Here is a 14,202-nt window from a genome sequence, read left to right as displayed (position 1 = left end):
TTCATTTTTAAACGGTTCTTAGAATTTCATACTTCCCGGAAAATATTTCTAAAAGGCTGTCAACAGTTTAAGCATTTTTAGACAAAAGGCAGCCTCAAAGAAAAATAAAATAGATGAACTTGGCAGTAATATTCAATCTTCCTGTTATGTGTTGAAAGGTTGGCTTTGTCTTGAAGCTTGAATGAAGCATAGACACTTCTGGATATGTCATAGAAAATACAGCTTCCTTTCTTTTGCAAGCCCTCCATTTTCATTTTCACACAGGAGATGGTTGTTGTTACCAAGACAAATTAGGCTTTTGTTTAGGAATGATGAGTTAACAGACTAGGAAAAGATCTGTCTTTTGAGTTTCTGAGCCGATCATGCCAATTGGCAGATTATTATTATTAATAATAACAACTACATATCAATGGCACTCAATGTTTTACACCCCAGTTGTTGTTTGAGGTTAGTTATGGACTCTCAAAATATTGATTGGTCTTTTAGTATCCCCAAAGTCATCCTCCAAGTTCAGTAACCCAGCTATACTACATCATACCACACTACTAGAATTATGATACAAAATAATTTAAGACAGCATTCAATTGTCTAAGAAGTGATCATTCCAACTTATTCACCCCAAGGTAAGACACGGCAATACTGAGACATAGGTTTTCATTATTAAATGTTAATGTTCTTTGCTGAACATCTGCAAATTGTTCAGAAAGGTTACAAAAGCACAAAGGTTTTTCTTTCAAAAAAAATAAAAAATAGAAGATGGCAGGACATTGATGATTTAGAATTGTTTTAGCAGCTCCTGGACGAGGCCTTGCATTCATCAAGTCAAACATCAACGCCTCTGTTTACCAAAGTATACTAGAATAAACGCGAGGCCATTTGTTCAAAAGCTATAGTTCGTACGAAACCGGAGTCATCATACAAAATCATCAACAGAACATTGATTCCAAGCTCAACAGCAATGCTACAACAAAACAAACCATCTATAAACCTCTATGAACCAACATAGAACTATGCAATAATTCCCCCAAAATACAGGAGAGGTAGATAAAGTCATTCAATAATGGGAAACTTTAAATGATTGCCACTACAGATCCATCAACATAGTATTAAACATCACAGAGGATGAACTTTCTATTCCCCATATACTCAGTAATCATCCACAGTAAAGACTAAAAAGAATTTGTTCCATCAACTCCTTCAAAAGCTATTTGCAATCAGAGTTTTCTTTATCCAGCATCAGATTGAAAGAACAGGTTATACAGATGTAATTTCCTCTAAATGAAGGTACAAAACTACTAGTTGTTGGCTAAGTTCTTCAGACAGATTGATAGATGTGCCTCAAATGCAATTCTTCAAGGAAACTGCCTTAAGAATTGTTAGCTAAGCCATACAGAAGAAAAGCATTATGAGTTTATGATATTACTATCTGCAAATTAAAAAAAAACAAATTGCCACTTAAGTCCTTCAGACTGAAACTTTTTCACTTCAAAAACATTCCTCAGAACATTTTGTACAGAACAATTCAAACAGTCTACAAGGATGTTTCATACTTTTATTGACGATACACAAGTTAAAGCAATTAGCTATAATATACTCAGACTACTGTTAGGACATCAGACTTGAAATTTAAGCATTTAAAGCAAGACTAACAGTTACTTTTGGATGTCCACACAACATGATTCTCTTCAAATTATTGCGAACACTTCTTAAGATAGTTATATTTTATGTATGACCCCAAGATATAATATCACGGTACTTGACATGTGCAAATATGCTTAACACCACTGTTTTGTCAGATTGATGTCAGTGTTTGATCTACACTATGCTCACTGTGATTTGGCATGCAGCAGCAGAGCAGGGGTCCGTTCAAATAAAACACACGGCAGATTTCACTGTCACTTCCAGTCATGGCCAGCTGCCTACGGTTTCAGCTTCTGTGATTCTGATGTGGTGCGTATGCATGGAATAAATATACCTGGAGTTAGTCTTCAAATTTAACAGACTGTAGATTCCAAAATTAAGGCAGACTTCTACCTCCACTCTCTAATAAACTGTTTTTAAAACTACGAAACACAGGATTCTCCCATATTTTCAAGTACTTGTCATAATGTTCTGTAAATCAGAGTACAGACCTCGTACTGTTATTTAAACTGAAATGAATTTAATTAGTATGGATATATATTATGCAATAAATGATGAAAAAAACAATACCGAATTTACCTTCTGATTCAACAGTCATAATTGGCTATTTAATGCATGACTATTGCCCTGTCTTTTTTTTTTATGCATTTCTTAGTGTTTGATGTGCTTTGGGTTCTGATGAAATTTTACTTGATTCCTGTAAAGTATCAGTGTTTAGAGTGCAGTACAAATAAAAATAATTTCCAAACAGATCATTTAATTTTTTACTTTGAGACTTCTCAATTCAGAAGTAGTTTATTGTACAAATACAGGTTTTCAAATACAGTTTAAAACTATTTTTAATCATTTGGAAGTGGAGGGGAATAAATAAAGACAAGTTTTAATGTTTTAAAAATAAATAAATAAATAAAACTGCAACTGTAAGGTAGAGTTGCAGTTTAGCTGCTAGAAAGTGCAGTTTGATTACAGAGCCGTTCAGTTGAATGGTGTCCTTCGCTGTCTCCTGCCTGTCTGGGTGTCTCACATCTCCAGCGTGAGAGACGCAAGAAAAAAATTTGATCTTAAAAGTTGCCTGTGATCGCGGAAAAAGACGAAACCATCAATAAAACACAAATTTAGAGCATGGTACGCATCACAAAGCCATTCATTTAGAGTCATCTATCTGCCAAATCTCGTAACTCCCCTTTTGGAGTGGTAGTAACGGGCCGCTCTCAGAAACTTGCCTCCCGAGTAGATCCAAGCTTCAGGGTCTCAGATTGCAGCTTCTCATCATTTGCCAGCATACCAAACAATATTTTGGTAGCTCTCCGTATACTTGATATGAAAAAACAAAACAAAACTGTGATTAACATCACTTGGAGACGCCGGCTTCATCACCTCTGTCTAATAATAGACGTCGTCAGGAGCTTAACGTCCATATAAAGGGGGTAAAAAAAATCTGGAGAGTTGAGTAAGGAAGGATGCACACATTAATGATAGGTCATTAGGCTTCTTCCTCAACAATCACAGCTGAGGGAAGTTGCGCACTGACACTGCATGACGCCATATTATGTAGTGACAAAGGCTGTTTTTTTTTTCCTTAGTTCTGTGAGCATGAGTGTCCATCTGTATCCAAATCTGTTTGTGACTGTGTGAGTGCGTGTGTGTGCACGTATGTCATGGATTGAGGGAATGCAAGTTGGAGGAGGATCTGAATCATGCAGATAACACTTGCAGATCACTATGCACCGACTGTCATGAGCCACACAGAGGATCCCTGATATTCACGTGGGTTAGGAACCATAACTGCCAGGAAATACGCGAGACTCCCTCTAAAAACGCTTGAAACTCCTTCTTTTAATTGTTCAAACACCAAACCTAGCTCACAACGTATCAACATGCATAACGTATTGCTACATGAGTATTGCTGAGACTACCGCTATTGCAGTAGCTAATATCCATAGTGTCCTCATCTCTGCTCTAGGACTCAGAGCACCATTAATCACAATTAATCAATTAATGAAATAATTGTCAACTAATTTAGTAATCAATCCTTAACTGGCATCTAGAGGCTCAAAAAAAGGGCAATTTATTAAAAGAACCCAACACTAAGAGCAGGAAGTAAGCCAAAAAGAAAAAGTTGTTTCATTGTGTTTTAGACACAAAAAATGTTTTATGTTAAAAAGAAATTCAATTATTTATTCTTTTAATGTATTTTATTTCTTTATTTTAATGTATTCCTATTATTGAATAAAATGATTCAAGTGGTTAAATAAGAAAACCGCAAAATGAGCCAATATTTTAACCCAATTAATCACTTAATCAATGGTTAATCAACTACTAGAATAATCGTTAGTTGTAAAAGAATAAATTCAAGTTACATTTCACAAGGAAAAAACAAAAACGACAAAAAAAAAACATGGAATAGTCAAAGTCCAAATGTAAATCTAATTGAAAATGAGTAAAAAACATTCAAGCTTTTTTCAAAAATAATGGGGGTTGGGGGAGAAATGCAGTTTCTAGGTGTGCAATGCTGGTAGAGACATTCAAAAAGACCTTCATCTGCAGAGAAAACTCGAAGCATTGACTCAGTGAGGCTGATTGCTAATGCACACCACACTTTTCAGGTCTTCATTTTTAAAGCTTTGTTTTAAACCATGCATTAATTTCATCCTGCTCAACAGTCATGCACTATTCTGTATCTTTCTAACTTATAACACCTAAAAAGTAGATCCAAATTTGTAGATGTCATGTGAAAATAATCTGGAGCTTGAATACTTTAGTAAGGCAATGTAAGTATGGCAGCCTGAACATGGACATATTCATGTGGTAGGAGATTTCAGAAATGAACAGAGAGCACCGAGTTTATGTTTTATGTAAATTTTTCACTCTTCACCAAGACGTTTTCATTCGTAAACACATTCCTGACCTCCTGAGTGTTTGTCCTCTTTCCTGTTTTTATTACTTTGCCTTATCCATTTGCTTCAGGCAAGACGTGTTCATAATAATTACCAACTGAATGTAAAAACATCTGCTAAAACAAACATAAAAAAAAAATCAACTTTTGTTTTGGTACAAGGTCAAATGAGGGGATGCAGTGACCTAAGAACGAGACCTATGGTGGAGTAAATCTAGGTGCTAGTAGAACAGGGCAATTAGGAGCTCAGACTTTTGTGATCATAGTGACGGAACACACCCAGAATAATAATATCACATGCAGTGAGACCATAAGAGGGAAGGAAGAATGTTTTTGATGAAATACCTCAGAAAATGCAAACACACAACTCAGCTTTAGCTTCCAGCAGGAAAATTGGTAAACTCTATTTAGGTCTTCTCTTCCTCCTCTGTTTTGAGGAGGGCCAGTGAATTGTTCCCACGGTTGAGGCAGTAGTGAAAATTGCACCTTCGAGTATGAACACCTTCCTGTTGGCAGTTCAAACAGCTCAATTAAAGGATCGTAGAGAGGCATGTGGAGACCTCAAGAACCAACTGTAAACCTACTGAGGCAAACTTTGCCCCTAAACTGACAAGCCCATTAAGGGGAACGGTCATCTGAGAAGAAGCTAATAGGACAACTGTCCCTGGTGCAGTCTATGAACAAGGTTTCTGGAAGTTTCACCAAATCAAATTTCAGACTTTTTAAGACCATTATGAATGAAATTTAAGACCTATATCTCCAAAGAAATGTATGAACTAGCTGCCTAGCTAGCAAGGGTGTTAGCAGCGACTCACAGACAATGAAGACGTCTGTCTGCGTGTAACAAAAAAATTTAGCCCGACAGGATAAGTGCAACAAGATGCCCCAAAGGGCCAATAAGCAGCTGTTGTTTTCACAGTACCACTCTAAATACGAAGGAATAACAAGCATCTGGTAGAACAAGGATTTAAATGTTCATTGGCCATCCTACCAAGTATGGTAGGACTAGTGAAATGGTCAGGGGTGTTCAGTTCTGCAGGTGAAGCCTTAAAAAAAATCTGTGAGTGCACTTGATTAATTGATGAGTCAGATAATAGAGCGTAATTGATTAAGAGCACCTGGCTGACAAGCATTCCACCTTGTGAATGCTTGTCCTTTTCATTCCAGAACAAACCCCAAGCTGCACAAACATGAGGGTTAATGGGAATATTAGACCTGGCACTAAAGAGAACCATTCTCAGTCCCAACGCTGCTCATTAAGGTTCTGAAAACACCCCAAGGAAAACACATACCACCAGAAAAACACTTTAAAAGTGTCAATTGGAAAAAAATAAATACATTAAAAAAAATAAAATAAAGGTATTGGTCAGAATCAGAGATCTTTTTAAAGATCGCCGAATGGGCAGAAAAACTGCAAGCAGTGTACCTCAAGTTAAAAACAGGTCGACCCAATTCCACGATTTAAGTTCAGCAAACAAGAAAAGTTGAAAAAGGCTTGTAGTTGTTCCATATTTGTACTTCTGCTGTCCATTATACAGGTCTGTAAAGTCAACCACTTAACATTCCCATAGTACTGTGTCTTTAAAGACATTTCGATCTGTTTGACCTCCATTCACTCCCCATCTGTAATCATATGCAATCTCCAGTTTGCAAAGAATGTTCTTGGAGAAATAAAGGGCAAACTGGTCTTGTCCCTCCTCTTTCCATCTGCCCTGAGTGACGGTGCTGATTGACTGGATTTTTTCACTAAAAACAAGCCAAACGCAGCAGTCGGCCTGCTACTAAGTAAACTACTGGTAAGCAGATCAGAACTGATAGGCGACCACTTTTAGTCACCTAGTAACTCTGTCTACTGTATTTTACTTGCTAATATGCTGCAGAAGTGTATGCTTCTATTTCCCAAGAGTTGTTCTATGCACATTTATAAACTTCCATCTTGTGAAGAATCCAAAAGTCGTTTCAACTAATTGGAAAGAATACCAGCAAAGATGTTTGAAAATTCAACAGAATGTATTATTTACTTCTAAATCATCCTTCAACTAGAAAGCATTACACCACAGGTCAAAGACCATTTACAAACTAAAGATGGTGAAAAAGAAAATCTTCAAATGAATAAAAGATAAAAAGATGCATAAAAATACATTTTATGGTGAGTAGCTTATTAAGTTTGAAACAAGATCTGAATGGTTGACATTTCTCTGTGCTTGTTATTTATTTAGAATATAAAGAAATATAAAATGATTCACTGTAGATTTACAGTGAAATAAAACCTGAGATGGAATCCTTCCCTGGCAACATCAACCTAAAGAAAAGGTGCTCTCCAATAATGTAGTTTTCGTCTCGTCTCATCACCTATCATAGCCTTTAATTACAACTTGACTTATTATTTTACAGAGGAAAAGACTTTCAGCTTTAATAGAACAAGAAAAAAATAAGAGTCACCAATTAAATCTGTTAAAAGGTTTATTACATTGACATTTACTATGAGGGGTTGTTAAACTTGAAGCGAGCACACAGGTTCTCGAGGGTAAATCAACTAAAACTACCTTTTGATAATCAAATTGGTCTACACAGACATTTTGGGGAACGGGTGCTCAGCGGAAAAAAGGGCACCTTGTGCGGCACATGTAACCATCGGCAACCAGTGTGAGAACCTACCTTTTTCCCTCAGCACAAAAAAGTGTCATTCTGAAATCCGTCTTTAAAAGAGGCACAGCTTGAACATTATGCATATATACCTTCTAAAAATCAATAGCTATATACTGTTTAAAAACCATAAAAAAGATTTCAGAAGGGTACTTTTTTGTCCAAAGGTAAAAAGGCAGGTGCTCCAGCATCTCCTAGTGTTGTAAATTGTTGCCAACATGATTTATTGATGTTGTAAAAACATGCTAATCTGCATTCAGTGTCTAATGCTTTTTATTTATCTGTTTCAGCTAGCATTAACTGAGTTTAAAAATGTTGATATATTGACTGGTTTATCATAGGTGGTAAAATCTCTAGTAAGTCTTTCGTAGTATCATAGGCCTGAACAAGCTTTCACATTATTTTTTGTATGACTTCAATGTGATTTAGGCATCTGTGTATAACATCAGGATTCAGTGCCAGCTTACCTTTCTAACCGGCAAGATAAATAAATTTGCCAATAAACTGTTTATTTTCCTGCAAGAAATCGAAAAAATGTAATTGAAAGAAAAAGACTCATGGGGATTTGATGATCTTTTCCATTTGCAGCATAAAACCTTCCGTATGATAAGGTCAAGTCCTGCTTCGGGGGAATACTTACCTCACATTTAATCAAATTAGATGTGGCATCAGAACGTGTCAGAGTTTATATGAGGTCTTGGGGGAACTCGGCATGCTGTGGTGAAACACACTGGGATCTGCAGTGTGTGTATGTGTCGGTGTGTGAACTGTAGAGTTCAGAGGACAATAAACTCACCCCGGCTGCAAAACCCAAACTTCCATCCAAGATCCGCTTCTGAACAGGGCAGATAACAAAAAGAGAATGAGTCCAAGTCAGATAAATCGATGTGTTGAAACCTTGACAACATAAAAGCAACCGTTCAGTTAACCTCTTAGTGGAGACAACCTGTCACAAAAATTGCTTCGATGTCTACAGAGCCAAATGTTAGACTGTGAAAAGGCAACAACTTTAGAAGCAAAACCACTCAGTCAACAGATGGATTTCTCACACGATGCAGCAACACAATGTCAACAAATCAAAAGAGAAGCTAGCGACGGTAGCTTAAAAANAACGGGCCGCTCTCAGAAACTTGCCTCCCGAGTAGATCCAAGCTTCAGGGTCTCAGATTGCAGCTTCTCATCATTTGCCAGCATACCAAACAATATTTTGGTAGCTCTCCGTATACTTGATATGAAAAAACAAAACAAAACTGTGATTAACATCACTTGGAGACGCCGGCTTCATCACCTCTGTCTAATAATAGACGTCGTCAGGAGCTTAACGTCCATATAAAGGGGGTAAAAAAAATCTGGAGAGTCGAGTAAGGAAGGATGCACACATTAATGATAGGTCATTAGGCTTCTTCCTCAACAATCACAGCTGAGGGAAGTTGCGCACTGACACTGCATGACGCCATATTATGTAGTGACAAAGGCTGTTTTTTTTTTCCTTAGTTCTGTGAGCATGAGTGTCCATCTGTATCCAAATCTGTTTGTGACTGTGTGAGTGCGTGTGTGTGCACGTATGTCATGGATTGAGGGAATGCAAGTTGGAGGAGGATCTGAATCATGCAGATAACACTTGCAGATCACTATGCACTGACTGTCATGAGCCACACAGAGGATCCCTGATATTCACGTGGGTTAGGAACCATAACTGCCAGGAAATACGCGAGACTCCCTCTAAAAACGCTTGAAACTCCTTCTTTTAATTGTTCAAACACCAAACCTAGCTCACAACGTATCAACATGCATAACGTATTGCTACATGAGTATTGCTGAGACTACCGCTATTGCAGTAGCTAATATCCATAGTGTCCTCATCTCTGCTCTAGGACTCAGAGCACCATTAATCACAATTAATCAATTAATGAAATAATTGTCAACTAATTTAGTAATCAATCCTTAACTGGCATCTAGAGGCTCAAAAAAAGGGCAATTTATTAAAAGAACCCAACACTAAGAGCAGGAAGTAAGCCAAAAAGAAAAAGTTGTTTCATTGTGTTTTAGACACAAAAAATGTTTTATGTTAAAAAGAAATTCAATTATTTATTCTTTTAATGTATTTTATTTCTTTATTTTAATGTATTCCTATTATTGAATAAAATGATTCAAGTGGTTAAATAAGAAAACCGCAAAATGAGCCAATATTTTAACCCAATTAATCACTTAATCAATGGTTAATCAACTACTAGAATAATCGTTAGTTGTAAAAGAATAAATTCAAGTTACATTTCACAAGGAAAAAACAAAAACGACAAAAAAAAAACATGGAATAGTCAAAGTCCAAATGTAAATCTAATTGAAAATGAGTAAAAAACATTCAAGCTTTTTTCAAAAATAATGGGGGTTGGGGGAGAAATGCAGTTTCTAGGTGTGCAATGCTGGTAGAGACATTCAAAAAGACTTTCATCTGCAGAGAAAAAAAAAACTCGAAGCATTGACTCAGTGAGGCTGATTGCTAATGCACACCACACTTTTCAGGTCTTCATTTTTAAAGCTTTGTTTTAAACCATGCATTAATTTCATCCTGCTCAACAGTCATGCACTATTCTGTATCTTTCTAACTTATAACACCTAAAAAGTAGATCCAAATTTGTAGATGTCATGTGAAAATAATCTGGAGCTTGAATACTTTAGTAAGGCAATGTAAGTATGGCAGCCTGAACATGGACATATTCATGTGGTAGGAGATTTCAGAAATGAACAGAGAGCACCGAGTTTATGTTTTATGTAAATTTTTCACTCTTCACCAAGACGTTTTCATTCGTAAACACATTCCTGACCTCCTGAGTGTTTGTCCTCTTTCCTGTTTTTATTACTTTGCCTTATCCATTTGCTTCAGGCAAGACGTGTTCATAATAATTACCAACTGAATGTAAAAACATCTGCTAAAACAAACATAAAAAAAAAATCAACTTTTGTTTTGGTACAAGGTCAAATGAGGGGATGCAGTGACCTAAGAACGAGACCTATGGTGGAGTAAATCTAGGTGCTAGTAGAACAGGGCAATTAGGAGCTCAGACTTTTGTGATCATAGTGACGGAACACACCCAGAATAATAATATCACATGCAGTGAGACCATAAGAGGGAAGGAAGAATGTTTTTGATGAAATACCTCAGAAAATGCAAACACACAACTCAGCTTTAGCTTCCAGCAGGAAAATTGGTAAACTCTATTTAGGTCTTCTCTTCCTCCTCTGTTTTGAGGAGGGCCAGTGAATTGTTCCCACGGTTGAGGCAGTAGTGAAAATTGCACCTTCGAGTATGAACACCTTCCTGTTGGCAGTTCAAACAGCTCAATTAAAGGATCGTAGAGAGGCATGTGGAGACCTCAAGAACCAACTGTAAACCTACTGAGGCAAACTTTGCCCCTAAACTGACAAGCCCATTAAGGGGAACGGTCATCTGAGAAGAAGCTAATAGGACAACTGTCCCTGGTGCAGTCTATGAACAAGGTTTCTGGAAGTTTCACCAAATCAAATTTCAGACTTTTTAAGACCATTATGAATGAAATTTAAGACCTATATCTCCAAAGAAATGTATGAACTAGCTGCCTAGCTAGCAAGGGTGTTAGCAGCGACTCACAGACAATGAAGACGTCTGTCTGCGTGTAACAAAAAAATTTAGCCCGACAGGATAAGTGCAACAAGATGCCCCAAAGGGCCAATAAGCAGCTGTTGTTTTCACAGTACCACTCTAAATACGAAGGAATAACAAGCATCTGGTAGAACAAGGATTTAAATGTTCATTGGCCATCCTACCAAGTATGGTAGGACTAGTGAAATGGTCAGGGGTGTTCAGTTCTGCAGGTGAAGCCTTAAAAAAAATCTGTGAGTGCACTTGATTAATTGATGAGTCAGATAATAGAGCGTAATTGATTAAGAGCACCTGGCTGACAAGCATTCCACCTTGTGAATGCTTGTCCTTTTCATTCCAGAACAAACCCCAAGCTGCACAAACATGAGGGTTAATGGGAATATTAGACCTGGCACTAAAGAGAACCATTCTCAGTCCCAACGCTGCTCATTAAGGTTCTGAAAACACCCCAAGGAAAACACATACCACCAGAAAAACACTTTAAAAGTGTCAATTGGAAAAAAATAAATACATTAAAAAAAATAAAATAAAGGTATTGGTCAGAATCAGAGATCTTTTTAAAGATCGCCGAATGGGCAGAAAAACTGCAAGCAGTGTACCTCAAGTTAAAAACAGGTCGACCCAATTCCACGATTTAAGTTCAGCAAACAAGAAAAGTTGAAAAAGGCTTGTAGTTGTTCCATATTTGTACTTCTGCTGTCCATTATACAGGTCTGTAAAGTCAACCACTTAACATTCCCATAGTACTGTGTCTTTAAAGACATTTCGATCTGTTTGACCTCCATTCACTCCCCATCTGTAATCATATGCAATCTCCAGTTTGCAAAGAATGTTCTTGGAGAAATAAAGGGCAAACTGGTCTTGTCCCTCCTCTTTCCATCTGCCCTGAGTGACGGTGCTGATTGACTGGATTTTTTCACTAAAAACAAGCCAAACGCAGCAGTCGGCCTGCTACTAAGTAAACTACTGGTAAGCAGATCAGAACTGATAGGCGACCACTTTTAGTCACCTAGTAACTCTGTCTACTGTATTTTACTTGCTAATATGCTGCAGAAGTGTATGCTTCTATTTCCCAAGAGTTGTTCTATGCACATTTATAAACTTCCATCTTGTGAAGAATCCAAAAGTCGTTTCAACTAATTGGAAAGAATACCAGCAAAGATGTTTGAAAATTCAACAGAATGTATTATTTACTTCTAAATCATCCTTCAACTAGAAAGCATTACACCACAGGTCAAAGACCATTTACAAACTAAAGATGGTGAAAAAGAAAATCTTCAAATGAATAAAAGATAAAAAGATGCATAAAAATACATTTTATGGTGAGTAGCTTATTAAGTTTGAAACAAGATCTGAATGGTTGACATTTCTCTGTGCTTGTTATTTATTTAGAATATAAAGAAATATAAAATGATTCACTGTAGATTTACAGTGAAATAAAACCTGAGATGGAATCCTTCCCTGGCAACATCAACCTAAAGAAAAGGTGCTCTCCAATAATGTAGTTTTCGTCTCGTCTCATCACCTATCATAGCCTTTAATTACAACTTGACTTATTATTTTACAGAGGAAAAGACTTTCAGCTTTAATAGAACAAGAAAAAAATAAGAGTCACCAATTAAATCTGTTAAAAGGTTTATTACATTGACATTTACTATGAGGGGTTGTTAAACTTGAAGCGAGCACACAGGTTCTCGAGGGTAAATCAACTAAAACTACCTTTTGATAATCAAATTGGTCTACACAGACATTTTGGGGAACGGGTGCTCAGCGGAAAAAAGGGCACCTTGTGCGGCACATGTAACCATCGGCAACCAGTGTGAGAACCTACCTTTTTCCCTCAGCACAAAAAAGTGTCATTCTGAAATCCGTCTTTAAAAGAGGCACAGCTTGAACATTATGCATATATACCTTCTAAAAATCAATAGCTATATACTGTTTAAAAACCATAAAAAAGATTTCAGAAGGGTACTTTTTTGTCCAAAGGTAAAAAGGCAGGTGCTCCAGCATCTCCTAGTGTTGTAAATTGTTGCCAACATGATTTATTGATGTTGTAAAAACATGCTAATCTGCATTCAGTGTCTAATGCTTTTTATTTATCTGTTTCAGCTAGCATTAACTGAGTTTAAAAATGTTGATATATTGACTGGTTTATCATAGGTGGTAAAATCTCTAGTAAGTCTTTCGTAGTATCATAGGCCTGAACAAGCTTTCACATTATTTTTTGTATGACTTCAATGTGATTTAGGCATCTGTGTATAACATCAGGATTCAGTGCCAGCTTACCTTTCTAACCGGCAAGATAAATAAATTTGCCAATAAACTGTTTATTTTCCTGCAAGAAATCGAAAAAATGTAATTGAAAGAAAAAGACTCATGGGGATTTGATGATCTTTTCCATTTGCAGCATAAAACCTTCCGTATGATAAGGTCAAGTCCTGCTTCGGGGGAATACTTACCTCACATTTAATCAAATTAGATGTGGCATCAGAACGTGTCAGAGTTTATATGAGGTCTTGGGGGAACTCGGCATGCTGTGGTGAAACACACTGGGATCTGCAGTGTGTGTATGTGTCGGTGTGTGAACTGTAGAGTTCAGAGGACAATAAACTCACCCCGGCTGCAAAACCCAAACTTCCATCCAAGATCCGCTTCTGAACAGGGCAGATAACAAAAAGAGAATGAGTCCAAGTCAGATAAATCGATGTGTTGAAACCTTGACAACATAAAAGCAACCGTTCAGTTAACCTCTTAGTGGAGACAACCTGTCACAAAAATTGCTTCGATGTCTACAGAGCCAAATGTTAGACTGTGAAAAGGCAACAACTTTAGAAGCAAAACCACTCAGTCAACAGATGGATTTCTCACACGATGCAGCAACACAATGTCAACAAATCAAAAGAGAAGCTAGCGACGGTAGCTTAAAAAGTGTGTAATCTGAGATCCGAAGAGCCTAAAAGCAGAAAACATTGACCAAGTATATACACGTCTTTTCCTTTCACAGGTAAAAGCAGAAATGAGTGAAGGTCATGGAGCTTTTTGAAGAATCACTTTCCAGGTATTCGTTTTGGACATTGGTTCCTTTTTCAAAGAGTTTTGACTTTTGAGGGTCCAGACGACTCTGGACTTTCACTGAATTTAAAATGTCAAAATATTTTTAAAAGTAGTATTTCAAGTTGTAGACAGATATACTTTGCATACAGCTTTGTTCAGGCTTGTTGAGAAGAAGAAAATACGTCAGGTTTGGGTTTATAACATTATTAAAAAATAATTTTTTTAGCGTGTGTGTTAAACAGCAGAGTGCAGGCTAGCTAACAGAGCCAGACTAATTAACCATATTAATTTGGCCCATCAGGGTTTTTTTTTTTTTTTTTTTTTT

The 14,202-nt window shown here is 36.9% G+C and overlaps 1 protein-coding gene across 5 annotated transcripts in view; it reads right to left on the bottom strand.

Annotated features, from left to right (window-relative positions):
- slc39a11 (solute carrier family 39, member 11) overlaps positions 1–14,202 on the bottom strand; it is a 146,610-nt gene that overhangs the window by 125,207 nt on the left and 7,201 nt on the right. For 3 of the 5 annotated variants that reach the window (XR_001663190.1, XM_007560641.2, XM_016675795.1), the window contains exon 3: positions 7,980–8,018. Coding sequence is in view for 4 of the 5 variants with exons in the window: in XM_007560641.2 (XP_007560703.1) it covers positions 7,980–8,018 (39 nt within the window). In the remaining variant the exon portion in view is untranslated. Of the gene's footprint in view, positions 1–7,979; positions 8,019–13,438; positions 13,478–14,202 lie in introns of all 5 variants that reach the window. The other 2 variants (XM_007560637.2, XM_007560649.2) reach the window with 1 other exon arrangement.

Source organism: Poecilia formosa, unplaced genomic scaffold (genome assembly GCF_000485575.1).
Source record: "Poecilia formosa unplaced genomic scaffold, Poecilia_formosa-5.1.2 Scaffold4, whole genome shotgun sequence".
NCBI classification, from domain to species: domain Eukaryota; kingdom Metazoa; phylum Chordata; class Actinopteri; order Cyprinodontiformes; family Poeciliidae; genus Poecilia; species Poecilia formosa.
This window is presented reverse-complemented; position numbering and strand designations above follow the sequence as displayed.